This window comes from Fistularia commersonii, chromosome 24 (genome assembly GCF_037954325.1).
Source record: "Fistularia commersonii isolate RoL2024-O1a breed Wild chromosome 24, RoL_Fcom_v1.0, whole genome shotgun sequence".
In the NCBI taxonomy this organism is placed as follows: domain Eukaryota; kingdom Metazoa; phylum Chordata; class Actinopteri; order Syngnathiformes; family Fistulariidae; genus Fistularia; species Fistularia commersonii.
In genome coordinates, this window is record NC_141307.1 from 10,021,796 (window position 1) to 10,049,703 (window position 27,908).

The 27,908-nt window shown below is 39.9% G+C and overlaps 2 protein-coding genes across 3 annotated transcripts; one reads left to right on the forward strand and one right to left on the reverse strand.

The window, feature by feature from the left end:
- The first annotated feature begins 5,829 nt into the window (after positions 1 to 5,829).
- snx13 (sorting nexin 13) lies at positions 5,830 to 25,966 on the forward strand. Of its 2 annotated transcripts, XM_086171407.1 has the most exons (26): positions 5,830 to 6,459; positions 11,971 to 12,083; positions 12,194 to 12,296; positions 12,406 to 12,495; positions 14,210 to 14,331; positions 14,432 to 14,550; positions 14,929 to 15,033; positions 15,150 to 15,238; positions 16,216 to 16,299; positions 16,495 to 16,633; positions 16,738 to 16,826; positions 17,018 to 17,117; positions 17,229 to 17,422; positions 17,868 to 17,972; positions 18,123 to 18,293; positions 18,388 to 18,457; positions 19,472 to 19,614; positions 19,764 to 19,871; positions 19,964 to 20,074; positions 20,480 to 20,641; positions 20,983 to 21,054; positions 21,134 to 21,279; positions 21,551 to 21,619; positions 21,703 to 21,815; positions 22,003 to 22,252; positions 25,500 to 25,966. In XM_086171407.1, the coding sequence occupies exons 1-25, from the start codon at positions 6,448 to 6,450 to the stop codon at positions 22,236 to 22,238; spliced, it is 2,865 nt and encodes a 954-aa protein (XP_086027533.1). In that variant the 5' UTR covers positions 5,830 to 6,447; the 3' UTR covers positions 22,239 to 22,252; positions 25,500 to 25,966. The 2 variants fall into 2 exon arrangements, with proteins under 2 accessions (XP_086027533.1, XP_086027532.1); XM_086171406.1 differs by lacking the exon at positions 25,500 to 25,966 and having other exon boundaries at positions 22,003 to 24,886.
- On the reverse strand, positions 25,004 to 27,643 carry LOC147220463 (distal membrane-arm assembly complex protein 1-like). Its single transcript, XM_086171415.1, has 2 exons — positions 27,438 to 27,643; positions 25,004 to 25,227 (listed from the first exon to the last, which is right to left on the reverse strand). Exons 1-2 carry the CDS (start codon positions 27,631 to 27,633, stop codon positions 25,163 to 25,165), a joined length of 261 nt encoding a protein of 86 aa, XP_086027541.1. The 5' UTR covers positions 27,634 to 27,643; the 3' UTR covers positions 25,004 to 25,162.
- Positions 27,644 to 27,908: the final 265 nt, after the last annotated feature.

Here is a 27,908-nt window from a genome sequence, read left to right on the forward strand (position 1 = left end):
CGGAGCTAACACTATTACATACACACACACGCGAGTTGTATGTGTGTGTGTATGTAAAACCGGGTTAGCGTTAGCTCCATGCAAGCCACGAGCCGAACTTTTCAAACTTTATTAAACTTTTTATTTATTTAATTTGAATGTTAAACAGGTACCACAAACACTTGGTGTTTCCATGGTTTCTGACCTTCAACCAATCACTAACTGTGCCGTGCTTGACGTCATATGATGGCGCAGGCGCAGAACCCTGAGCTGATCCTGTACCAGCGGAAATGACGTTCTCCGTGCGTCAGCTAAACACTGAAACTGAAACTTCACAGCGACAGTGACATCTAGTGGATTTATTTGTATTACACAGCCCCAAACATGTCTCTCAAAGCCTGCAGTGAAGAGAAAGGTTGGTGATGAGCACAGACAATTTCTGGAAAAATGGGAAATTCAATATTTCTTTGTGGAGCACAGGGGCATCCTGACGTGTCTTATTTGCACAGAGAAAGTTGCGATGCAGAGGGATATAATTTGAAACATCATTGCACAACTAGACATGCTGAGGACTATGCAAATTGAGAGAGCCAACCGAGTTGCCGATCTTAAAACATGTCTACTGAAGCAACAAGATTTCTTTAAGAAAGCAACCAAAAAGAATAACACAGCAGTCAAAGCTAACTGTGTTTAGTGAGATGATTGCTTAATTCTTGATTTGTTTATTTATTTTTTCACCTCATTTTGTGTAGAAAAATAAAAATGAAGGTACTTGAGAACAGTGGAATGTTTTATCAGAGCTTTTCATGTGGAAAACTTGATGCAGCCCAGCCTCACCCAGACCCTAGCTCCAGCGGCCCCCAAGGTAAATTGAGTTTGAGACCCCTGGTATATAACAAGCCCCACATTGTGCTTCGAGCCCAGTTAGCTGTGGTTGTGATCCATTTACCTGTGGATGTGGCCCAGTTAGCTGGGGCTGTAGCCCAGCCAACTGACGTTGTAGTCCGGTTAGCTGTGGTCGCAGTCCTGTTTGCTGTAATTAAACCACTTACAGTTGACAGTGTTCTGTTGCCTGATGAACAGTTGTCTCGTGTAATGACAGGTTCAAGCAGCATACAAGGGCCATCTTTGTTTTTAGTTTTAAGTTCCCTAGCCATGAGCAGATATGGCAGATACATGGAGCATATCTTTATATTGCAGTGACAGAGCTGGGAACCTCTGCGTATTCTTCTACAGGACGCTTTCTTCCGACCTTCATACAAAAGAGGTCACCAGAGTCACCTTTTTCCATCTCAGACACATCACAAAGATCATAGACACCTTGTCAATAAAGGACAGAGATTCTTATCCATGCATTTGTGATATCGAGATTGAATTATTGGAATGCCCCTCTATTCAGTTTGCAAAAGAAGCCTTGGAAATTTATGCAGAAGCAGCAACGAGTTTTCTAAGCAGAGCAAGTAAATTTGAACATAGTACTCCGGTGCCAACCTCACTCAACCCGGTTTGGGTGAGAACAGACTTTTTGGTGTGTTTTTGATCATCTATTAAATAGTCAATAGCATTGCTATACAATTTTTCTGACTTGTTGAAGTCACCTTTGCCTGGACAAGCACTGCTTTTCCAAAAATTCTAGCCTTTAATTCAGCGGTCCCCAACCCCCTGTCCCTGGAGCAGTACTGGTCTGCGGATCATTTGGTAATCTTTTCTTGGTAGAAATCATAGTTTTTTCATTGGACCCTCCGGATCTTATTTTGAAAAATGACTTTTCCTGCCTTCGCCTTGCTGCTACACTTAATATTGTAATTGCCTAATATAAAGTGTAATTGTTATATTCAGATTGAATACCAGGAACTGACAAAAGTTTTTATTATTTGCGCCCCTGTGCCTGTAACCGGTCCACAGAAACATTTTCATGCATATAACTGGTCCCCAGTACAAAAAAGGTTAGGGACCACTGCTTTAGAAAGTCCTCAAGGTCCAAAAAGGACTGTTGGCAATTGTGCCTTTTCTTTTTGTGTACAAACTCTGTGGAACAGTCTGCCTCTTAATATCAATAGGCCTGCCCTTTTGTTGTCTTGAAAGCATAGCTGAAGACCTAGTTGTTTACTGCTGCAATGAGTCATGAGTTATGTTGTAGCGGTTTGTTAATGAGCTTATATTGTGTCATGGTAACCCCTACCCAGTCAATGGCAGCACCTAATGCAGTGGTCAGTGTTTCTGCCTCACAGCAAGGAGATTCCTGGATTGATCCCCACTGGGGGGCCTTTCTGTATAGTTGCATGCTCTCATGTCTGTATGGCTTTGTGCAGTACATTGAAGAGGCACCTCTTGCCCCACCATGTCCCTGATTTCACACCTGGTAGAACTGACAATAAATGATTTTTTTGTGTCCTGCAATATTGTGTCCTATGTTTTTTTTGTTTGTACAATATTTAAAACTTGTTGTTACTATTATTATCCCTCATTCATTCATTTACTATCTGCCGCTTATCCTGCTCAGGGCTGCGGCGGTTCTGGAGCCTATCCGAGCTGTGATTGGACGAGAGTTGATTGCAGGGCCCCATACAGACATAAACAACCATCCACCCTCTCATGCATACATGTGGGTCACTTAGCGTCTCCAATGCACCTGATGCATCCACAGAGGCACTGTACTGGTATTATCATTATTATTATTATTATTGTTGTTATCATCATCATAATGAACAGTATTAACATTATTATGTAATTTAAGAATATCTGACAATGTGACCTATGACTCCACATTTTATACAAATAGGCTAATCATTTGTTGTGAATTGTTGTTGTTGAGGGCTAACTTGTGGGTTTGTCAGCATAGCAAGTATTTTGTATAATTCTGATTGCTGATTTTCCTGACAAGCAACAGCTCTTAGCACACCTCACAATGCTGCACATTGGTTACAGTTTCTTTTAACAGCAACCAACAGCACTTGGTCTCTGAAACTCCTGACTGAATATAGCTGCTCTTCACACCCCTTGGTCATGGTATCTTATATTTGCCACTATGCGTGTTCACACTTGTACCAAAAACATCCTTAGTTCATCTTTGACAATCATCTGCAGTTCATGCATGACAGCGCCATCCCTTGACCCTAAGAGATGTGGCCTCTGAGAAGATCATCCTCTTTATGGATCTCATTTCGGACTGCTTCTCAGCAGAGCTTAAGTTATGGGACAGTGCATGACAATTTTGTCTTCCCCATAATGTTTATTGATGTAGAAGTCCTGCAGTAGTTCAGTGGTCTTACCTTTTTCCCTAAAAGAGTAAATTCCAGGGCCCCACAGAGTGTCATCTATTGTATTGTCCAATGCTTTTTCTTATGCTGGCCCACATAACAGAGTGTGTTGTCACACTGCTCTTCTGTTTCCTGCTGTCTGGATCTTAAAATCATCTCCACTTCTACGGAAAACTAACAACAGGCCCAAGAAATACAACAATCCTAAAAAAAAAAGACACCTCCCTGAATTTGTATATCTTACAAACTTCATCATGTTGGAGCACTGGCATCTTGCAAATTCTGAATTCTTGGAGCACTGCTCTATCTAGTTTCTGTGTTGTTCACAGAAAACAGGAAGTAGAACAGTCTTGGCTTTTGTTGAAATAACAAAGATGAGACCAAACACTGGTAAACAGTGGCAAATATGTAAATAACTTAAGGAACCACATCACTCTAAGGATGAAAAATTGATTCTGAATGCCATCTGGAAAATACACAAATAAATAAATAGCACCTCCAATGCACAGCACAAAGGATGCTGGTTCAGTTCCCACAATGAGGAGTTTTCATGTTCTCCCTGTGTCTACATGTTTTTTTTTTTCCCCACAATCCCTATATGCCCATTTAGTTGCCACATTTAAAATGAGAGATGATGAGATGAGAGATGAGAACAACTTTATTAATCCCAAAGGAAATTGTTGTGCCCGAATTTCCAATAAAAACATAACAGTAATAGACAATAGTGGAAAGGAGGAAGAATAAGAAATATAATGAAATATAAATTGTCTTAGCTGTTAGCAGTAACTACAAAGATTGAAGATTCCCTGCGGCTGAGGGAAGAGGAATTAAAAAGTCTGATAGCCTCAGGTAGGAAAGACCTCCTGTGGCGTTCAGTGGAGCTCTTTGGTGGTATCAGTCTACGACTGAAAGAGCTCCGACAGGACATCAACGTGGCATGCAGGGGGTGATGGACGTTGTCCATGATGCTGAGGAGCTTCCTCATCATCCTCCTCTCTGAAACCTGCACAACAGACTCCAGCTCCACTCCCAGGGCGGATCCAGCTCTCCTGATGAGCTTATTGAGTCTGTTGGTGTCAGCTGTCTTGAGCCTGCTGCCCCAGCACACAACAGCGTAGACGATGGCACTGGACACCACCGAGTGGTAAAACATCTGCAACATGATCCTGCAGACGTTGAAAGATCTGAGCCTCCTGAGGAAGAACAGACGGCTCTGACCCTTCTTGATTATGGCATTAGTGTTAAAAGTCCAGTCCAGTAAAATAATATCTATTGAACCAGTAAATTGCTAACGAAATCTGTATTCGAAGAAATTATGTAGTGGTATAGTTAGAACGAGAATCAGGAAGCAGCAAATGAGTACATTACGTGAGTAAGTAGTCCTCAAGGTCATCACAGTTAGTTCAGTGATATTCGAGCAGCATTGTTGCTCAGTTTATCTCAGCCTCATGGAAGCAAGCCTGTTGCTACTGGCCTTATGATACTGTGTGGCCACCTACTGGAAAAGTGGGGGTAAAACAATAAATGCAATCGTTTGGCAGACGCTTTTATACAAAGCAATTTACAGCAGAGATTCTGGGGATTTAATCCAGGACCTCACACATGTGAAGCATGCATTCTACCACTGAGCTACATGTTCACAATCCATGAACAGGTTGACATGGCAGCTGTATTCCTGCCCCTATGTTTGAAGATATTGCCAAGTGTTGGTGAACTATTGCCAAGAATCTTCTGTGGCAATCGAACATACACTGCCGTGCCTATATTTCTGCACTAAAGGTACAGTGAGTGGTGCAGGAGGTGATAATGGTCTTCACCGGATGTTGTAGAAATCCTGCACACTTTTTTATCCTCCCAAATTGCAGATGTTAGAATATCGCAAAAATTTGCTGTGGTATGTGACTCTGTAAGTTGGCAGTGTGCAAAACAAGGGACTCCTAACATTTACATTGACTTATTATCAGAATTATTTGATTATTATTCAGAATGCTGCTTGTGCTACGCCGTGCCCTTCACTACGTCTAAAGGATTAACAACTATCTCTACTGCTAATATCGCTAATAATTGGGGCTGCTGTGGCTTGGTTGGCAGAACAGGCCTCCAACGATCAAATGGTTAGCAGTTTGATTCCCAGCTCTGCCTGTCCACATGCCAAAGTGTGCTTGGGTGAGACGCTGAGCCCCAAGTTGCTGTGGAACTACATGGCTGGTGCCTTGCACGGCAGTTCTGCTGTTATTGGTGTGTGAGTGCATGTGAATGGATGAATGTAATGTGTCCCACATTGCATATATCTTATAAAAATTGATATAGGGCTCAATATCAAATTGGAAGATTATATCAATACATTACATCCAAAAAGTTGTTGATTTAACAGATAAGGCTATCTTGCCATCAGACAAAAACGAACAATCTCACTTGACCACACTGATAAAGTCCTCCCCTACTTGAGAGAAAAGGACATATGAAGTGTTTTAGTAAGACCTTGGACTGTTTAAGCTGAGTTAGTTTAACTTTTAAAGTATATAGATAAACTATTTTAATCTATCATAATGTTTATATTCTATTATATCTTGATACTTCATTCATTCATTGTTACGCTGCGTTGTGGATTACAAGGTGACTCCGTCTTTCGAGTCTCAACCTGCATATGAAAAATAAAACCTGAAACAATACAAACATAATTTTAATTTGGTTGTGGTCCTGAAAAAAAAAATGTTTCAAGAGGGAAACATTACCAGACAATCAATTAAAAATAGTGTTGGATTACACTTATAACATAGAGACTGGGTAACTGTATACAAGAAGTAATGACTTCAGCTAGCCTATTCTGGGAAAGAATAATACGTTTTAGCTGAGTAACAATTATTTTCTTTCTTTTTTAACAGCCTGACAAATAACACACCTAAATAAATCCCACTGTGGCATTCCTGAATATAAAACATACCTGGAAAGTACAATAGTAACGTCCGCTCAAATTTAATCATCACTGCGTTTGCGTGAGTCACGGCTGGGTTCTACGTCACCACTTCCAGCCAATGGGCTGGCGACGTCAACACACGGGCAGCCAGGACGTAAAAAGCTTACAAACATGGCGACGTTCGAAAGAGTGTACAAAGATTGGACTTACGGCCGCTTTTAGCAGATAAGAAAACAGTCACATCCTCGTGTTATAATGTGGTGGGTTTAGCCGGAGCCGCCACATTCAATAATGTTTGCAGAGGTAAGTTAGTACGTAACATTGACCAGTCTATAGCTACTCTAGTTTGTTTTCCCTTCGATGGCTGTTTAGAAGGCTCGTTTGTAGCTAGTGCCCAGCCGCTCGCCTCGCAGGTAAACATACAGCCTGACGGGTAGAGGACGGAAATTGTTTTCGGACTCAGCATTTCCAGACAGGCTTTCTGCTATAAGTGGCACTCAGCCCTGGATTACTCTGGTAACACTACGTTAATACGATGAGCTTTGGATATTCTTGCTGTCGACACCGTCCTGAAATGAGACCGACAAAGTCGTTAGAATGTGTACAGAGTTCGAATATGTATCAACATCTTGCCAAAACAAATGTGTACATTTCAACAAATCCAACTGAGATAGGTGTTAGCTGTTTCAATTGTCAAAGGGACAATTGAAGTCAAAGTCAAACGGGAAGGAAAGGTAGCCTCTTAGTATCAGGGTTTGGTTGTTTACTGCGTGCCTTCTGGTAGGAGAGAATGACAGCTAATTGTTTGAATCATATGACTGTTCAAGTATTTCCGTCCCTCTTCACTCTTTGCTGATATGCGAGACATTTATGCATAGCTGTTCGGTGCAGATGTTTCCTGTCAGTCACTGAGACATGGTTCCCTCTCCTGACATATATGGCCTAATACAGACTTGTATTACCTGAAGATCCTTTTCTGTGTTAATAGCAGTCACACTTTCTAAATGTGAAAACTTCAGTCTGACATCAGAATCTGGTGTTCGGATTCGATTATTCCATAGCCCTGTTTCAATTGTCCTTAAATCCACTCACTCAGTTCGTACCCATCTCCTCATTGGATGCATGTGCTGTGTTTAAGTAAAGAAACGGAGAGCTCTCTCCTTTTAATTGACTAGGACCCTGAACATTACCAAAAAAAAGTGACCGCATCACTTTTCGTTCATACCTCTTCGTGGTTCACAGTTAAATTCAATATATGATTCGGTGCTAATGTTAAAGAAGGAAAAACAAACAGAGTAAATTATCAGTGGTCAGAATTGAATGTCTTCTGTAAGATGCAGAGAGGGGCGTTTGGCTCGGGAACACCTTGCCTCCACATTCTGCTTTACCTCTCCCTTATTCAAAACTGAATTAGCTTTTCCCTTTACATGAATTTTCCTTCTTTTTTTTTTTTCTATATGAGTCAGTCAGCATCATAGTTCTGAATGAAAATATGATGCATCCAGGTGTTGCTGCACTTGTTTTGCCCATTGAGCCCTTGTAGCTTTTACTGGCTGTATGTTAGGAAAAAAAAAAAGATCGAATCTTTTAAGACACCCTTTTTCTCACTGGCTTCAGCATGACCTTGTCATTATCTGAACATGAGATCTAATCGCTTAGATTCCTTTGGGACACCATACAGAAGTGTGAATGAAAATGTAACCTGGGCCACATGAATTACCAGCAAGTGAAGCAGAGAAAAAGCAATTTTCTACCCCAGCGGCAATGTTGACAACTTGGGAAATCCTGGTTCAATTATTGCACTGCTATTTCGGAGTTATACATCAACTGACCACGACATTTTTGCATTGTCCTGGTGACAGATAGACTGACTGACAGGAAGGTGGACAAAAGAAAAGAAAAAGAATGAAAGAAAGAAAGAAAAGAAAGAGGGGAAAACCTTACCTCTTTGGTTGAGATTGACTCAAGTGATCTTCCTGCATCTTGGCACCCAGACAAGCAGTTTAAATACAGGTTTAGCCCTTGCAATAAGGATTCTGTTCAGACAGGAATTGTTGGTTTTTGTGTAATGTACCTCCACATGAACACACATTGATGTAATAGTCACTCGTAGAAAAAAAACTCTAGTCAGAAGGGATTAAAAGGCTGTGATTCAGTGCCTATTAACAAGATTCAGGCATTTGGTATTTCTAGGCTATTTTCCTTTTGCTATTGGATGTCAAAACCTTTATCAGTATCTGAAAATTCGGATATCGCAGGAAGCTAGCTCAGTGCATTTCAAACCTGGTCAAAGCTCATTATAGGGCCTTAATCAAAGCTTGATGGACAGCTCTAGTGTTAGTCATCTAATTCACACATGCCTTCAAGAGAACAAGAGAATTCATTTGCTGTCAAACAACATGACGCCTCAAGAGTAAATCTCAATTTAAAAGATAAATCTCATGGTCAAATTCATTTGCCGGGTGGTACTAATACTGAGCGTTATTGATATGTGGTGCCAGGATGCATCTTCAGGTGTCATTGTATTCATTATATTACAGACACACAGATAGAAATCAAATGTCCAGTAATTTGGATATTATTTCTCACTATTCTTACCCTCCAGTTTGGGTTCATTAAAATGTCTTACAAGAAATACAACTCACAGTGCACACAGAAATATCTCAGTTGTTTTCAAGAAGTGCTGTAAAATCTTGCAAATCAGGTATGCATGTCATAGTCAAGGACATCATAGAGCACATTCCTTCGTAAAACTGCTTCACATGGTGGCAGTGTTTTTTAAGTGGAACTTGCTGCAGATCTGAAGATCTTTGTATGATATGAAATATCTCCACAGCTGCTGAAGTGTGTGTGTGTGTGTGTGTGTGTGTGTGTGTGTGTGCGTGCGTGTGCGTGTGCGTGGGCATGCGTGCACTCTAACCCTGACAACATAGCTTAATAGTGACATGGCAATTATAATCAGCTTGATAAGAGTACTTTCTGAAATCTTCCTCACTTTATATTTGGGACCATTTAATTGGTCTTTTTTTATATGATATCTGTGGCAAAACTTTGCTGATGCCTCGTCGAGAGATGCCTGCCTAGTGTAAACTTTGCACGTGCCCCTGGGAAAAAGAAAACCATACATTTAAAACAGACTGGAATTGTTCAGTTTGGAAAGCATATAAAATTTTGAGTCCTGGTAAAACCATAAAGTTAGCCTGTCAAAATATCATGATCAAAATCTTACATATATTCTTTTTGCATGTCTTTGCTACTATATCGGGTAGCTCTCTGTCCTTCTCGCTGTCTCTTGTTATCATCCTATCACATATATATTAGGAAACTATTTCATATGGTTTAATTGCCTTTTACATGAATTCATTGGGTTAATAACGTACCAATGGAAAAGGTATGCGTCTTCACACAAATGTACTCTTACTGAAGCACCATGAGATGTCAGTGTGTAGAAAACTTGTTTGACAGTCGTCGTTCTTGAGATGGAATATGAAGGTAAAACAGGCCACAGTGGATGCTTTGTTTGCATTTTGTTCTGAACTTAAGCTAATTCACATTTGATCTGAAATGATACATTAGTCACAACCAGTTTTGCAATTTCTTCAAGGATCAAAAAGGATCATAACTTATGGTAAAAGTTCACAAGCCATTTGTAATGCTGTTTGATGATTTTGCTTTTCTGCATAATATCTCTGGCAATGTGACCATAAATCCTGCTTATTATATCATAGCTCCACCCAAGACCCATCACTATTTTGCCTTCCAGAAGTATTTTTTATTGAGGAATGCCACAGTGGAAATTGTACAGTTGTGTTATTTGTCAGCTGGTTAGAAAAGAAAGAGCATGGAGATTTAATATTTAAGTGAAAAAATTCTACCACGTTTTGTTATCTAAATCACTTTGGCACGGAATCAATTCCTTGGTTGTAATTAAAATGCCCATGACAACTGCAGGTGACTAATTTGAGGTAGTGCACCAGTTCACTATGTGAAATTCTTTGTTTCGAAACTCATCATTCCTGTTTGATTACAAGTTATTTTTCAAAAAGCAAACCAATCTTTCCGTAGCCCTAACCTTGGTTTTTATTTGAGCCTTTATTTTTGGTACCCCTGATTCTGAAAGGATGCTGATGATCCTGATCAAGGAACTGTAAGGCGGGAATCACACACAAGACTTTTAAAGGATACATTTGGTAGCTTTTGAATGATTTTTGTATTCCAGACCATTTTGCCTTGGGAATATTAACATTTTAAAGCTCTTAAGGTTTAGATAGAGTTGTTAACCGTGAAGGTAGGGTAAGCAGTTACCATGTCAGGTGGATGTCTGAACATCTTTTTTTCATGGATCACTGAGACTTAAAATAATTGTTAAAATAAATGTAAAAGGGTAATCAGAACCAAATGAAATGGTTTGCTGTGCTGCCTTTATATAGACACTATATTCTAGGAATGAGCTGTCAAAGGCAAGGTACAAAATAAGGATTCAATGGTCTCATTTTATCACCATCAATACAAAATATGTTAAAGGGAAAATATCTGCTTGATTACATCTACTGATCTAACTTAAGAGAATGAAATATGCCAGCGGCTGTTGAAAATGTGTAAAGGGAAATGACTTTCCCATTAGATTCGGATGAAGTTTTAGGAGTAATCAGGTCATTGATCAGGCGCACTTAAAAATGTATTGAAAAATTATGCAATACCTCGAAGTACCATTTATAATTCCATCTCCAATCCTGATGCTCACGTTGCACGGCTTGTCTCATTAGTGACACAGAACTTGCATCATGTATTCTAAATGTAATTTGACAAGAGTGTGTTTTCCATTTTTTTGCATCTGACCTGTTCTGCTGCCATGCCCTGACTTGCATTCCCAAGTCTTTAGACTATTTATAGAATCTGTTCACTGTGAACAGTAACTTAAAGTTTGTGCCATTTCCTCTGAAGTTAGAAATTTTGAATGTAGAAGCCTTAATGTTTTTATTAACCTAATTCAACTTAACCCTCTTATTATGTTAAGGGTCAATTTGACCCATTTCACCCATTGACCCAATGGGTCAAATTGACCCTTAACATAATAAGAGGGTTAATATGAGTCAAAAGTAACGCTTTTGATAGAATTGCACTACACCATGATTACACATTTATTGACAATCAGAACTCCTGGAAGATATTGTATTGAGGCACAATGGTCTCCCAGCACCCTCAGTACTAATAATTAGTTCGATCTTGTTTCATTTATTTGAAAGACAAAAGTACAAATTAGGTTTTTCCATCTAACATCTTACAATTCACCTTAAGATAGTTAGTTTAGCCTTTAAGAAAGGATAAAAAAGCCCTTTAGTGTCACATTCAGCACTAGATCAGCAAAATTTGACCTCTGCTTTGAACCCATCATGGATGAGCAGCACCAGAGGAGCAGTCAGAGGTTCACTGTCTTGCTTAACAACACTTCGACAGGCCAGGTGGTGTGCAGGAATCAAACCGGGAATGTTCGGTTCGAAGGATGGCCAGCTGAAATTGAGGACTCATCCTCTTCTAATGCTCCACTGGCTGTCTTTGCAGTTGCAATTCTCTCAAAACCTCACAACAAAAATGGATTTTAAAAAAGAAAAAGGGAGATAACCCAGTTACTTAGACACTGATCAGATCGAGCTCACTTGTCAAAATTGGCCCCGTAGGGTTATTTTGCTTTCTGCGTACTGTTTTGGTCAAGATTGCCCATTCATTAAAATCAGTTATATTTGCAGGTGAAATGATAATAATAATATAAGCTAAGCTAAAATAAATGAAATCTTGCTTATATGTGTATTTCAGGCCAGTCTGTCCATCTGGGGATGGGGGGGTCTTGGAGTCGTGTTGTTCCTTGTCACCTTTGGACCCTTTGCCATATTCTACCTGGCCTTTTATGTTTTCTGCTTTATCGGAGGGTAAGTATAAACCTTGTTCCATGCTACAGGAGGCTGGTTTTTCACAGTTTATGTATGAATTGTTTCGGAGCTTCATGCAGAAGGTTTTAGCGGTCACTTTGCTTTTCCAGGGGCTTTGCAGTCACTCTGCTTTATGGAAAGATCAACTCCGAAAAATACCTGGAGAAGTGCGAGCACTCGTTTTTGCCATCAACACAAATTGGTATACTAAAGGTAAAAATCACTTACATTTAGAACTCCTTTGCACAAACAAACGACATCACAATCTCATTGTAGAAATTACACCCCTCATTTTTGAGTATAAAACATTCTCCCATTTCAGATGTTAGAAGAGATGAAGCTGGAGAGCAAGCCCATAAAGATTGACAGAAGATTGACTGGCTCCAGTTTCATTGACGAACCACTGCAACAGGTGTGTGTCTGTTTGTGTCATGCACTATTACCTCAGATGCACTTTGGAGAACAGTAACACTTTTGAAACCTTTTAAATCTAAATAGAAAAAAAGGATAGGATTTTAAACAATATCAGAATGAAACAGTCATGGTCAGTTGTCAAATCTTACCATCGCATCTGGACTTAGTTACTCTCCTTGAATTTGTTTAACCTCTTATCCAAGAGGGCTCTTCTGTTTTGGTGACCAATGGTAGCACAGTTTCATCTATATTTCATTGGATTATTTGCCAAGGACAAGTCTAGATGCAACAGGTCTTGTATTTTGTTGTTTTGTGTTACATCATTTCAGATTCACCAAATTGTTCTGTCTTTATACTATATTTACCAGAAGTGATGAAAGCATTCTCAATTTTGCAATGCCAATTTATTCTTGTTGAGGCTAACTGGAAAGCTGTGTGTGTGTATGTGTTTTTAAGTTTATATCAAAATAGTCAAAGAAATGTAAACAAAAAAATTGGACAGCAATTTCAATGACAGTATTTTCTTTACTATTAGCTGACATACGGTACCACAAATGCTACCCTGAAAATAACTATAGGGTATGATTGACCAGGATTAACACTTATAAATATTAATCCTTTTGACTTCTTTGATACTTGCTATTTGTATTCACTGTCTGACCCTATGACATGATTCAGACATGTTCCAGTTCTCTGGTTTAAATGAATTAAATGAATTTTTTTCCTGGTCAGTGATACTGGTAAGTATATTCTATATGATAAACTGGTAAGTATATTCTTCCTCCATTTGACATTTAGGGTACAATGTCAAGAAATCCAAACTAATAAAGTTTTGAGGATTACCAGAGAGTTATTCATTGATCTATCTATTTACCATTCTACCGCTTATCCTGTTCTCAGGATTGCGGTGGGGCTGGAGCCAGTCCCAGTTGATTATAGGGGATTTATGTCAGTATCTGAATCAGTATTCTTGAGGTGTCTTTTTTTATATCCTCCCTTTTGTCATCCCATGGAGGAAAACAAGTTTTCCACAGTAAAGGAGCATGTATTGCCAAATTAGATACAGGCGCAGGTGCGGTTCGACAGCACCACCAGCGTGACTCTGATTCCCTCTTTTATTATATGTACACTTTTATTCAGAAGCATTTACAGTGTGACATTGTAAGTGATACAAAGCAAAGCCCAGACTTGCTTACCTGACTGCCTGTTTAAAAAAATCGCATTGTCTTTTTTTGAATTTTATATTTCTACAGATGCACTTTGGAGTTTTGAAACGTTTTGATGAATGGAAAAATAAGCTGTCTTGGTCATTTTCACACTCATACCTGTCAGATATAAAGACTATAAAGCACAAACAATGAGTGGACAGTAACATAGTTGACATGATCCAATCAAATAACATTGAATTTTGATCCCCTTGAACGAAGCTTAAATGACTTCAGTAACAAGGCATCATTGCACATATATGCCTGTTATCTGTTCCTCATGTGTTTGAATTGGACATTGACATCAACACACTCACCCCTTTTAGACAATGATGTTGTCCATTGTCACTTTATATCATATAGTACATTCTCCAAAGATAACTGAAGATTATTATTTTCATAAACCTACTGTACTTGTTTGGCTATATTTTTTTTTTTTTTGTGACCAAAAAAAAAAAAAACCCTGTCCTGGTCTCCCTCTATTCTTCTCTGTCTCTTTCTTTTTAGGTTATTCAGTTTGCTCTAAGAGACTACATCCAATATTGGTATTACACTCTGAGCGAGGATGAATCTTTCTTACTTGAAGTCAGACAGATGTTACAGAATGCCCTTGTCCACTTCTCTACACGGTACATGAATGCATATTACTTTGAATTTTGTCACAGAAATAATGTATTTACATTGAATACCGTTACTTTAAGACTTACTGTTGCGTTTCTATGTGGTAAGGTCCAAAGAGGTGGACTGGCAGCCTTACTTCACCACTCGCCTGGTGGATGACTTTGCCACCCATTTGCGTGTTTTCCGTAAAGCCCAGGATCGCCTGCCCGACAGAGAGGACAAGCAGAGTAAAGACTAACCCACTCTTATACACTTACTTTTATTGTTTGAGCTCTTTGGATGTGGAAGTGTAACACATTGAGTTTGTACCCTTGGTAACTAATTTTGACTGACCATGACCCTGAAAACATTTTTTTTTTTATGGCAAGCAAATGTATCAAGCCAGGCAGGAAATACACAGAGTCTGTCATTTGTCAAATAAAACACATTTTAGAACAATATATTATTATCCCTCCAGGTTATATTTGTGTTTTGTCAAAGCAGCGAGCATACACTTTAAAGGGGCTAGGATAAAGAAACAAAGAAATTCAAATACAGTGTGGTGGATGAACAATAAAATGAGGCGATCAAAGGTCTGACAGTAATTGCAAACATTGTATAAACAGGAGATATTACAGAGGAGCTGGTGGACTCGTTCTTTGAGGCTGAAGTGGAAATGGAAAGAATCATCTGTAGAGATGTAGTGTGCATTTCACCAAAAGATGAGGAAGGTAAACACACTTCTGCAAAACAGAAATTCACTTTATAACAGCCACCCCACGAATGTTCTTCATTATTTAATACGTAAATGGAAAAACTAATATACATTGTGCTTTTTGTGTACCAGGTTTCCTTCGTGACTTATGTGAATTGCTTCTATATCTGCTACTACCTCCTGGAGATTTCCACAACAAGAACATGAGATACTTTTTAAGGGTCAGTAAACATTTCTCTGTTTTTTGTTTTTTTTTTCCAAATCACACAAATCACAAATCCATCAGAAGATACGTTGGCCTAAATTAGTTCCCATAACAAAGGATGCCTCTTTGTCTACAAGTCAGTGAATACAATCATTTTTAAATACAGTGGACCCTCGCTACTTCGCAGTTCGGCTTTCACGCCCTCGTTACTGCGCGGATTCAAATTTTTTTTGATGAAATAGCCATATTCAAGCCTAAGAAGAAAGGAAAAAAAAACAATAAAAAATACAGTGAACTTAAACTAAAATTCATTTTAAAAAATAAATAAAAAACCAGATCTCCTTTGCTAAACAGAGTTACCCAGCATCGCAAACTGTCACTCCAAACATTACACCCACATCAGATCTCATCTGGAATAACATTGACTGAGTCGAGCCGTACTTTGCATGCTATAGGCTGATCGGGTGTGTTGTTCCATCGCGTAAGCATGTATATTGTCCACTTTGTGCTATTTAGTTTGTGAAAGTGTCTTTAATTATTTGTGATACCCCACGCTCTACGATGCCTCCTAAACGCCCAGCATCTACCCAAAAGTCTGGTATAGACCCCTAGCATAGCTGACTATTGCTGAAAGGATATAACTTCATTCCATAAACAATTTCTGTTTACTTTACATTTCATGATTTTTAATTCAATGATTATTGTATGTTACAATAATCCAAAAGTGTTTAGTGTACTCTATAGGAGTGTGGGAAGAGTAATACCGTCGATGGTGGGTTGACAACAATTTGCGGGAGGTTCAATAAAGGTTGAGTGAGGTTGGTCGAGGGTTAATATATCATTAAATACCATAAAAATGATCATGTCTCTACTTCGCGGAAATTCGCTTTTCGTGGGGGGGTCTTGGAAACAACCCCCGAAAAGTGAGGATACACTGTAGTTGCTTTCAATGTGTGAATTTTCATTGATGAGGAGCTGTGATATGTGCTTTAGGAGGTGCTGGCACGTGGAGTGCTGCTTCCATTGATCAACCAGCTGAGTGACCCAGACTACATCAACCAGTTTGTCATCTGGATGGTGAGATTTACATTAACACTCCTCTCCCTTTTTTTTTAAGCCCCCTTGTCTTTCAGCTATTAGTTCAGCGAGCTTTCTATGTGAAAAATGAATCGTTCTTTAAGCATTGTTTCCCATTTATATGTTAGAAATTGTTTTTAAAAATGCAATCGTAGGAAAGAAAATAGAAACCGTTCTTGCTGTTTGTGCTTGTAGATCCGGGACTCCAGCTGTAATTATGAAGCCTTTATGAACATCCTCAAGTTGACAGACAAACCTGCCGAGCTTGAGGCTGTAAAGGACAAGGTACTAGAAGAGCTGCAGTACCTCCGTTCCCTGGACACGGCTGGAGATGGTGGGAACTCGTCAATATTATCAGATTCATACATTTTACCATATAGCTCACCTTTCTCTATGATGCATAAAAGTTTGCTTTCCTCCACTCTATATATTTTCCAGACATTAATGTGATCAAGAACCAGATTAACAGTCTCTTATTTGTGAGGAAGGTGTGTGAAACCAGGATTCAGAGATTACACTCCGGAAAGGTACGGTTTGTCAGAAAATAAGCATTTATTTTGCAATCACTAGCTTTCCCCCCAAAGATCTTTCTTCTTAGTTTGTTGAAACACTGTAAAAGTAGCATGAGTTTAATTGCTGAATGCTGTATAAGGGTTTATTTTACGTGTTTTATTGCTACTCTACCACATTTCAGTTTGCCTGTATTTGTGTTTTATAGGAGGTAGATTCCTTGAAGTTAGCAGTCAACCTTGGTAAACTATGTCTTATTCCACTGGATCACATCCTTGTCCACAACATAGCTCTGCACTTCTTTATGGGTAATGAATTATTGTACACAAAGATGATTATAACCTCTCCCGTATTGTCAAGTGCTGTCTTGTGAGCACAGTATGGGACAACATGCTTTTGTTTGTCTATTATTGATTCAGATTTCATGCAAGCAGCAGGGGCCCAGGCAGAACTTTTCTTCTGGCTCACTGTGGAAGGCTACAGGGTCACGGCGCAGCAACAGTTGGAAGCCATGAAGTGCTGGCAAAAAGATGGCAAGAAGCAGCCTAACGCTACCAAGGGTCTGCTAAAGGCTGCTGCGCTTGGAGTCTATGAACAGTACCTCTCCGATAGGGTAGGTTAGAATGCAACAAGGCGTCAGTTTTCTTACTGATTTAAAGAGATTGAAAAATTCGACTGAGTCAATACAAACTGGATATTGCACGCATTCCATAAAACCGTCTATGTGAAAATGGAGCTGATGAGCAAATGTCTTACCATTTATGCCAAGAAGAAAAGGTGCTCACTTTCAATAACATTCTGATATTTACATTTTTTTTTTTAAATTTACTGTCATTAGAGCATATTCCAAGCTGTATGTGAAAACACCTCATCAATAAGACAAAACGTCTCCCATCGAAGAACTTAAAGGAGATTGTTTTCTAAAAAAATAAGGTTCACTCTGTCGAGTGAAGTGTCCTTTCTCACATCTTTATTGTAGTGACATTATAAATTATGTTCTAATGTACTTGCTCAATAACACAAATTGCTTTGGCATACCTGCTGTCTGCTGCCAACAGGCTTCTCCGAGGGTGCAGGTGGATGAAACATCATTGACGCTACTGGGGGAGAAGCTACAGAAAGATGACCCGACACCAGAAATATTTGATGAAATTCAGAGAAAGGTGCTAATTGTTTTGCTGGAAAAAAAATGCTCATACATGGGAATATATTAAACTTTTTAATCTAACAATTTTGAGTCATGTCAGTGTGTTGCTTGGCATCCTTTCCCTGTTCAATTTTTCTCCTTTATTTATTCATTTTTATTCTTCCAGGTGTATGACATGATGCTACGTGATGAACGCTACTACCCCTCCTTTAAGCAGAGTCCTCTCTATGTGCGCATGCTTGCAGAGTTAGACATGCTCAAAGAGCCCAGCTACAGGGGATCTGATGACGGTGATGGAGAATCCTTCAATGGCTCCCCCACAGGAAGCATAAACCTGGTGAGGCTTCTTTTCCTGTAGCCAAAGCAGAACTACATTGTGCCGATACACCAGTGGCAAGAGTTGACTAATTGTGTTTTTCTTGAAATTTCAGTCTCTTGATGACTTGTCAAACTCCTGTCATGATGAATCTATGTACATAAATGCCTTCATCTCTGACACAGGTAAACAAAGCACACTTGAAATCTATAGTGCTTTTCGAGTATCATTTGCATCAAATTTTGATGCAGAAAGCTATGTATATTCTTTCAAATCTCTCCTGTTGTTTTCTTTTGTCCTTTTAAAAAAAAAAAAACATGCCTATTGTACAAGTTTTGGTGGTAATTTAATCCACCTTTGGGGTATGTGTAGTATGGATACACTGAAAAGCTTGATTCCCCTGTCATTGGCAGACTCCAGGTGTCTGGCCATCTGCCAATGGTGCTTAGTTGGCAAATGTTTAAACCATTTTAAGCCATTGCCTTTTGGGCACACCACCTGCAAGGAGAGATGTTAGGGTCTGGGTGTCGTGTATTTTAGGTGGTAAACAAAGATGTCTGCCAGCCTTCGGCGTGGTAAACAGGTGTCTGGAACATGGAACGACCCAGAGCTGTTTCCGTAGGTGGAGCAGTACCAGCTAGAAATGGTTGGTGTCTCCATTATGAATCGCATTGAATCTGTAACCAAACTCCTGGAGGCGGGTTGGACTCTGTCCTTTTCTGGGTTTGCTCAGGGTTTACCACATCAGGAACCTGTGGGATTTGCCCTACTCCCGCAACTTAGTTGAAACCTAAGTTGGCCACCTCTGTCTATGGCCACCACAAGCCAGTTCCACATAAGCAGCTGGGCTGGGAATGATGAGAAGCTACTATTCCGCAAGAAATTAATGAATCTTATTTTGTCCTCATACTCAGCCATATTGTTCTGATTTACTTTGATTCTTTCACTCCTACTATGTATCTGTGTGCCCTCTCCTCCTCCCTCAGTTACCCTTCCTCTCATTTTGTCTTCTTCCTCATTTCATTTCTCCACAATCTCTGCACTGTGATTTATTTGTCTTCCTCTTCTTTCATATTTTCACTTTCCACTTAATTTTTCCTCCCTTCTGCTTTCTCATCTGCTTTCGTCAAATTCCCATTCTCCATTCCCCTATGAGATGTGTTATGACTCTGGTCTCCATGGCTTCTTGTGTGCTGTAGGGGTTTGCAACGACCATGGTAAGACCTACGCGCTCTACGCCATCACTGTGTTTAGGCGCAACCCTGATGGGAGTGAGGATTGTTGGAAAACATACCGGCGCTACTCCGATTTCCATGACTTCCATATGAGGATTACTGAACAGGTAATACGTAATGTCGATGTTCCCCACAGTTCTGTCTTATTTAATCCATACATTTTCATCCCAGAGGGGAGTCAACAAACAATGCATGCCTAAGCAGTTACTGCACTCCTCTCCATCTGTTTTTTTTTTTTGTGTTTGTTCTACTTTAGTTTGAGAACTTGACGTCGATCCTTAGGCTGCCGGGGAAAAAAACCTTCAACAATATGGACAGAGATTTCTTAGAAAAGAGAAAAAAAGACCTTAATGCTTATCTCCAGGTACCATTTTTTTGTGTTTGTATTGATTATTTACAGCAAAGTGACTTGAAATGGTGAGCAGCATTTGGTTAATAGGCGTCTTTGTGTTTCAGTTGTTGCTGAACCCAGAAATGGTGAAGGCCTGCCCAATGTTAATTCCTTACATCTATGATTTCCTGGAGAATAAACCTTACAGTAAAGGCAAAGGAGAGTTTGCGCGCAAGGTATACCTTGTTTTACCAAAGTTTTTATTCAAGATCTAGAGTAATGTGCTCATTTAATTTCAAAGTTCTGCTGAATATAACACTCGCACTGGACTACATTTACCTTATATGGCCATTGTGAAAGAATTTTGTCATTAATGAATCCTGACGTGATATTCATGGGCTATATTACACACACATATATATATATATATATATATATCAGCTCCAGAATATTGTAGTATTTATATTTTTCTAAATACAAAGCCCATCTTGCAAGATTTTAATTTTTTAAACTTATTACGTCATACAGGTTACCGCATATTTATCATGTTAAAGTAAAGAGGTCGGCCAGCTTATACTTTTACTATATAGAAGTGAAAATACATTGTAGAATCTGTCATTCCTGTTTCCTTCATACATCAGATAGACACATTTGTTAACCCTCTCCGGAGCTCCATGAGGAACGTGTCAAATGCCGTGAAGGCCCTTCCTGACAGTCTTGCTGAGGGCATGAATAAAGTGTCTGACAACATGGGCCGTATGTCTGAGAGACTGGGCCAGGACATCAAACAGTCTATATTCAAGGTACGAATGGATTAATATTATAAAATCAAATAGTCTAGAATTTCATTTTGTTTTTATTTAATGGCTGACCCGATATCCGATTAGTTTAATTGTTGATTTTTTTAATGCACACTTTACCGTGGTCATGTTAAATGCACACCTTTTAACAAATTAGCAGGATGTCTATGGAGGTTCTCAGTCACCCAGGTCTTGTTTAATTCTTGTCAAAATCGTCCCCTGGCAACTGGGCTTAATTTTTAAAATCAGCTGCCTTTTTACAAGTGGCGTATAATTCATTTTGTTTTAAGTTTATAGTCAACGTGTTTGCCCAGCACCCTGACTGCCCCCTGTTCTCTCTCTAGGTGCCTCCACTCCTCCCCAAGACTGATATCGACCCTGAACACTGTAGAGTTTCTGCCCAGCTTGATGACAATGTGAGTGGATTCACTGTCCGTTCAGGCCTTTTATTTCCCTACGATTTATTTTTTAAATGCGTTGTTTTTTTATATTCAGGTCGACGATAACATCCCACTGCGTGTAATGCTGCTGCTCATGGATGAGGTGTTCGACCTTAAGGAGAAAAATCAGTGGCTGCGCCGGAACATCAAGAACTTGCTGCAGCAGCTCATCAGAGCCACATATGGAGACACTATTAACAGGTTAGTCTCACATTAAACCCGCAAAGCAGTGTAACAGCCTCCAAATCTAAGACAATTCTGTTGGCTCGGAATTAAATGTTTTCACATTAACACCAAATACGAAACATTCTTAATATCCAGAATATCAAGTAAAAATTGACACGCTTGTTGTGAGACTGAACACAAACTCATAAGTGTCTGGTCAAGGAGACCGTTTGACTTCCACTGTCAACACACACTGAAAAACGGCATTTCATTTCCTTCAACCACATGCTTTTCTTTGCTTCCATAGGAAAATTGTGGACCATGTGGACTACTTGACCTCACCTGAACAGGTAGCAGAATATGTGAAGAAGTTTAGGTAAACCGTCTGCTTTTCACTCGAATTTTTCTGACCTGTGAGATGGCCACGGCTTAATCTTCACTTGTTCTCTTGGTGAACAGAGATTCTTATTGGCCCCATGGTATTTTGGCTGAGATACCACCACGCAGGGACAAGAGCATTCGCATGAGGACACGAGTTGCTGCCAAGACTAGCCTTTTGGGCATCATGCCAGGTATTCAAACTCGTAAAGTACAATTCAAAAACATATTCTTACATTAAAATTTGTGCATATATTATGTACTGTAATGTTCTTATATTGAAATTTGGATGTCAATAACAGAGACTTGTGGAATGGAAATACCTACTCTAATCCGCCCGGTTACTGCACACTGATAGTCATGATATCTTTACTTTTGCAGATGAACTGAAGCACATCATTGGAGCGGACACCACGCGAAAGGGCATACTGCGGGTCTTTGACATGTTTCAGTACCAGCCAATGAACCGCCGGCTTGTTTACGTTTTCCTAGAGGGTTTTTTGGAGACCATGTTCCCTCAGTACAAATTCCCCGAGCTCTTTGTGAAGCTGCACTCTCGCTCTCACCGCATACACCGATACAACCAGAAACTCAAACCTTCTTCCATCAAGAGGTGACAAGAGAGGCAATGGTATCTGGGACAAGAAGAAACACACACACACACACACACACACACACACATAAAGACTTGAGATTAAAATGTGAGAGTGGGAAGGCTCGAGAAGAACTATAAGATGTGTTGTATTTCTGCTCATGTGCTATCCTTGCACACATCTGTCATGAAAAACACTACAGTAATCCAGCTGATTATTTCTGTCAAGCCAGAAGTGAAGGTTGATATACACACATTCTACACACTCAGACACACACATGCACATGCCTGCACGCACGCACGAAACACAAATTCTGTAATTTGCACCGAGACTGAACTGGACAGTCTTTCTTTTCATACGCATTAACCCTCGTCCCGCTCTTATTGGATTTTCTATGTTTGGCTCTCAGTAGGCGACTTTGATGCTGCTTCCCGGTGGTCCAGAGAGCTGATCATGAATACTGTACTGTTTTAAATTTTGCAGGAAAATATAGCAAAGGTTCACTCCTTGCCTTACCTTCCCGCTTCTGTCGCTCAGCCAGTGCAGTCTGCCATATTAGTGGGCTGTCTCTTCATGCTGTAAAAATTCTATCTGCAAAAGCTGCACACCTGTAAACACAAAAATAGCATTTCCTTTGTTTGCATTAAGACCAAATATGTCAACTGCACTGGCTAAAGGGACGCTGTTTTTAAAATGTGACCGAACAAATATGAGTTTGATAGGATGATATTTCTTTTCCCAGTCCATAACTTCTATTTATTTCATTTCTTTCCAAAGTCTTATAACATTCATATCATGCACCATCTTTAAAAGTAGGCCACCTCCTCTTTAAGCTACTGTTATAAACTTGTGACAACCACAGGTCCTACTTTCATGCAAGCCTTTGTGTGTGTCGGTGTGAGTTCTGGGGGGTGCGTGCGTGAGTGTGCATATGTGGTCGGGCTCGTGAAAGTGTGGATGCGTTATAGTGCAGAATGGCTGAGCGCACTATCATGTATGCGTAAAAGAATGTATTTTATGGTCCTGTTTGAACTTGTCTTCAGCAGACTTCTGTGTGATTGGAAGAGTATGCAGAGTAAAACAAACTATGCCAGTGTGTATGTATGTGATTGAGCCAGCCTTAAAACTATAGTGTATGTACTGACGGAGATGCACACTAGAAATAACTATCCTTTTTGTGACTCAAAATGACAAGGACATCAATATAGAGGTATGGACATGTATCCCTAATCACTTTTATCTGAAGAAAAGGTCTTAAATTTTGTGCAATATTATTTTCTCTAATGCATGTGCATTTTAAATCATAAACTGAAATACATATTGTTTTAATAATGTAAAACACAAAAACTTTCCCCCCCCTCTTACACTTACTCCTTAACATTCCGTTGTTGGAAAAGTACTGTTTATTTTACAGACTTGTTTTATAAGTCTGAGGGGTTTTTTTTTTGTTGTTTTTTTTTTTTCCTCTTCCTCACCAGTGGCTGATGGTCCACAAATCCTTTACCCACTCGGGTCTCAGCAACAGTAGGGCAATTCAATGAATAGCTCATTAGGCTATAGCATCTTTTTAACTCATAAGTGGTGTTGTATGTGTCCCAGCTTGTTCCGGTAGTGGTTAAGACCTTTTTTCACTATGAAATGACAGCTGGAGTCCCCCTCAACCTATCCGTCCAAAAGGCTCATAGGCAAGCTGCATCCTGTGACCAGTGGTATCCACTCTTATTGAGCACTTAACCGGCTAAAGTGGAGATGGAGTCACTCAGCAACTCGTGTTGCACTCTAGTAGAAAATATGGAATGGATCTTCTTGAATAAGAAGGCATATTATTTGTTTGCAGTGTCACCTGAAACTTTCTGCACACCTCAATATACAGGAAGACTTTTTTTTTAAAAGTATGAGTCTATGATCATGAAAATTGTGCATATCTGTGTACAGTATGTTTTCGTAGTGTGCCTAAATGTACTGTCAACTCTATTTTCATATTTTTCGTTAACATAAAAAAAAATCTGAATGACATGATCATTTTATGTGACTGAAATGAATTGAGGGTGTTTTTTTCTGCATCGTACTTATCGAATCTTCCTTGGGAGTAACTGCTCAGATCAGTATAACACTAATAAAAGATTAGACTAACTGACTCAAAGCATGTGTTTTGCATATCCTCTGGATGGGAAATCTAACTTCTTTCTTGATTTAAACATGACTCATGTGTCTAACATATCCAGTATTTACAGGAAGATCAGATCCATCCAGGGCAGCAGATGTTTCCTATCTTGTTTTTATTTTTCAATTTTTTTTAATCGCAGTTAGACATTGCACTTGCCTTGATGAAAACTCTTAAGACCATGGTCACACATCATCAAAATGACAAAATTACTAGTTTACCAGAAACTATAACATTTACATGTGGTTGATTTGTTTTTGTTTTTTTTTAATCATGAGGTTTGCTATGTGAGCCTTACTGCTTTTAAGAGCCCTATATAATCAGTCATTTGGGACAGACACAAAAATGCTTGAGGAAAATTAATTTCCGAGCTGATTTTAGCAGAGCAATGTCAACAATATAAGGATTTTAATATTTATGGAAAAATGAGGCTGTGTACTTGTAACAACTTTAACTTTCCTGCCAATCTTTTAAACAGAGCAGATAAATACATAGAAAATATGTTAACTAACTACTTTTTTGAGGCTTTTGTGTAGAATGAAAGTGCATTGCTTTTGTCAAATACTGATAGCAAGAAAGGAACACCTGTATACAATTATGCACATTTTAATCACAAAGAAATCCCAGACATTAGCAATGTTTTATTGGAGCTTAGTAATCCACTTCCAACAAATGTCCAACTTTATACCACCTAATTCACTGCCTTCTCAGTGTCTTGTCAAGAGACACTAAGGTGTCCAGAAATGAATTGATTCAATTAGTCACTCTTGACATTTCTGTTACTTTACATCTTTTTCTGTGCTTTTCCCACGGGGTCAACGAGGATAACAATTCCCCAAGCGGCCAAACCTGTAAGACGAAACAAGAGCACAAAGTTCATATTGACAGTCATAGGCATCCGATATTTGAACTCACCCATAAAACATAATTTCATAGTTTTTGTGCGAGATCTGTCAAATCATCAAATTTATACTGAGCCCGCCCGTCAAATAAGTAGCGTCAGCGCACACAAAAGAAAATTAGCACAGAATTATCTGACATACAAAAAAAACAATTTTAGATAATGCAATCCTTGGGACTTTCTGGTGGCATTAGAGATCTTATTTGGGGTTTGTCCACAGGGCCAGTGGCACTTCCGCAGCAGACAGGAAGAGGCTGGACAGACTGAATAAGAACGACAGCCTTGTCCAGGGGTGCTCCTATGAGTCAGTGGGGGTGGTGGGAGAGGATATCATCTTTAATGGACATCTGTCATTCCTCCTTTCAGCTCTTAAGACTCTACAACCAGCACTGCTCTCTGTAGACAACATGATACTTGGTAGTATGAAGTCATCTCAAGTATGTGCAACATCTTTTGTGTAATAATTGTTTACAATGTAAATATTAAGCCCATATTCCCTGTAAACTCAATATTTTTGCATACTCACAGTTGTAAACAAGTACATTCAGAGATGGAAGGTTTTTCTGCATACTTAAATAGTCACAAAAAATATTATCTGGCACATATATGGTTGTAAAAATGACATACATAGATGGGAAAATGTTTGTGCCTTTTCTTTAGTTTTATCTTAACTGTCGTTCCTGCTGTTTACACTGATACTCCCCATTGTGGGACAAATAAACAAATAAAGGGATCTCCTATCTTCGACCCATATATATGTGTGTGTGTGTATATATATATATATATATATACACACACACATACACACAGTATCCAGCCACCCATTCATCCATCGCTCTTATACCAATTATCCGGGATGGGATGGTGAGGGCAGCAACTGAAGCAGAGGCCCAGATCTTCCTTTCCACGGCCACTTAGTCCAGCTCCTCCTGAGGCGTTCCCAGGCTGGCCGAGAGACAGAGTCTCTCCAGTGTGTCCTGAGTCTTTCCCCATGGCCTCTTTCTGGTTGGAAGTGCCTGGAACATCTCACCAGACTTTCTCAGAAAGACTCCTTCTTCAGCTTGAAGGCATCCCTCACCGCTGGGATCCACCAAAAGGATCGGAGGTTACTGCCTTGACAGCCTTGAACATGGCCCACTTGAACTCAGTGTCTTTCCAACAGGGGATTCTGACAGACGTTCCCAACAGACCTTCACAGTGCATTTGGATCTGACAAGTCTGACCAGCTTCCTCCCCCACCAGAGTCAGCTCACCACCAGGTGGTGATCGGTTGACAGCCCCACCTCTCTCTTACCCCAAATGTCCAGAAAATGTGGTCTCAAGCTGGATGATATGACCACAAAGTCAGTCGTTCAACTGAAGCCCAAGGCATGCATCTCAGCCATTTGGCTATGATCAAGTGTGGTATCTGCTCATAGGCACACACACAAAAATCAGAACCCGTCCACCAACCCAAAGGCGGAGGGAAGCTATCCTCTTGTCCACCGGGCTGAACCCCAACACGCAGGCGCCAAGTAGGGGGACAATCAATATGCCTACACCGGCCCGGCACCGCTCAGCGGGAGAACCTCCAGACTGAAGAAGTCACAGGATCCTTCCCCACCAGAGGTAACATTCCGTGTTCCCAGAGCCACCTTCTGCAGTCGTGGACTGGACCGCCAAGGTCCCCCACTACTCAGCCCCCATCGCACCCGATCCCCATGGCCCCTCCTAAGGGTTAGCGCAAGGGAAAGGGAACTCACATTGTCTTTTCAGGCTGAGCCTGGCCGGGCCCCATGGGTGCAGACCTGGCCACCAGGCGCTCGCCATCGGGCCCCGTGCTCGAGCCTGGGTACAGGAAGGGGCCGCTTCCGGGCAAGGGAAAACCAGGTCCATTTGTCTTTTTCGTCAAATGGGGGTCTTCTATATATATATATATATATATATATATATATATATATATATATATATATATATATATGTATACACACATATACGCATACATATACATACATGCATACATATACATACAGTATATATAAAGTCAGATCAGTGTTGCCTAAACTCATGTCTATATGCTGAGAATATCAACATGTTTTAATAATTATACGTATAATATAAAGCTGCAGCTGGAGGGCCGATATACAAAACCTTAAACAAAGGGAGTATTTAAACTCACTTGCGGCGAAGGTTATCTGAGCGACTGTCCCCATGGAGGTCGGTCCGCCCAGGCGCATCACTTTCCGGGCAGCATTTAGCACGTACGCGCCGGACAGAATGAGACCACCGCCGGAGATTAGGCGACAACTCCAGCAGTCCTTGAAGAGTTTGCTGGAGCTGGATTCTGGAAGTGCTTCTTTCTGTGTAGTGGACATCTTACTGCAGCTTGGTTGCGGATACCAAAAACAAAGAATTATTAAATACAGACAGACAAGCACAGAAAAGATATATAGTTCAATTGACTGAGTCCATTTATGAAAAAATGCGTGTTCTCAGTTCATATCTGCCATGACAGAAAGTCACAGTTCGCTGATAAAGTGCTTCCGGGTTCTATGCAATTTACGTTTGAGTATTTTCAAAATAAAAGGTTGCCTCAAGGTTGTCTCAAAAGGACGCAGTTAAATTCACTTTATTTCTCCCTTCTCCACAC

What these genes read in the sequence shown, in the direction of transcription:
- snx13 (XM_086171407.1), top strand. An exon ending in CTTGTCCACTTCTCTACACG is followed by an intron (nt 14,332 to 14,431) that starts GTACATGAATGC and finishes CTATGTGGTAAG; the next exon opens with GTCCAAAGAGGTGGACTGGC. An exon ending in AGAGATTACACTCCGGAAAG is followed by an intron (nt 16,827 to 17,017) that starts GTACGGTTTGTC and finishes TGTGTTTTATAG; the next exon opens with GAGGTAGATTCCTTGAAGTT.
- LOC147220463 (XM_086171415.1), bottom strand. Translation starts at nt 27,633, where the DNA reads ATGTCCACTACACAGAAAGAAGCACTTCCAGAATCCAGCTCCAGCAAA. An exon ending in TCAGATAACCTTCGCCGCAA is followed by an intron (nt 25,228 to 27,437) that starts GTGAGTTTAAAT and finishes TTCGTCTTACAG; the next exon opens with GTTTGGCCGCTTGGGGAATT.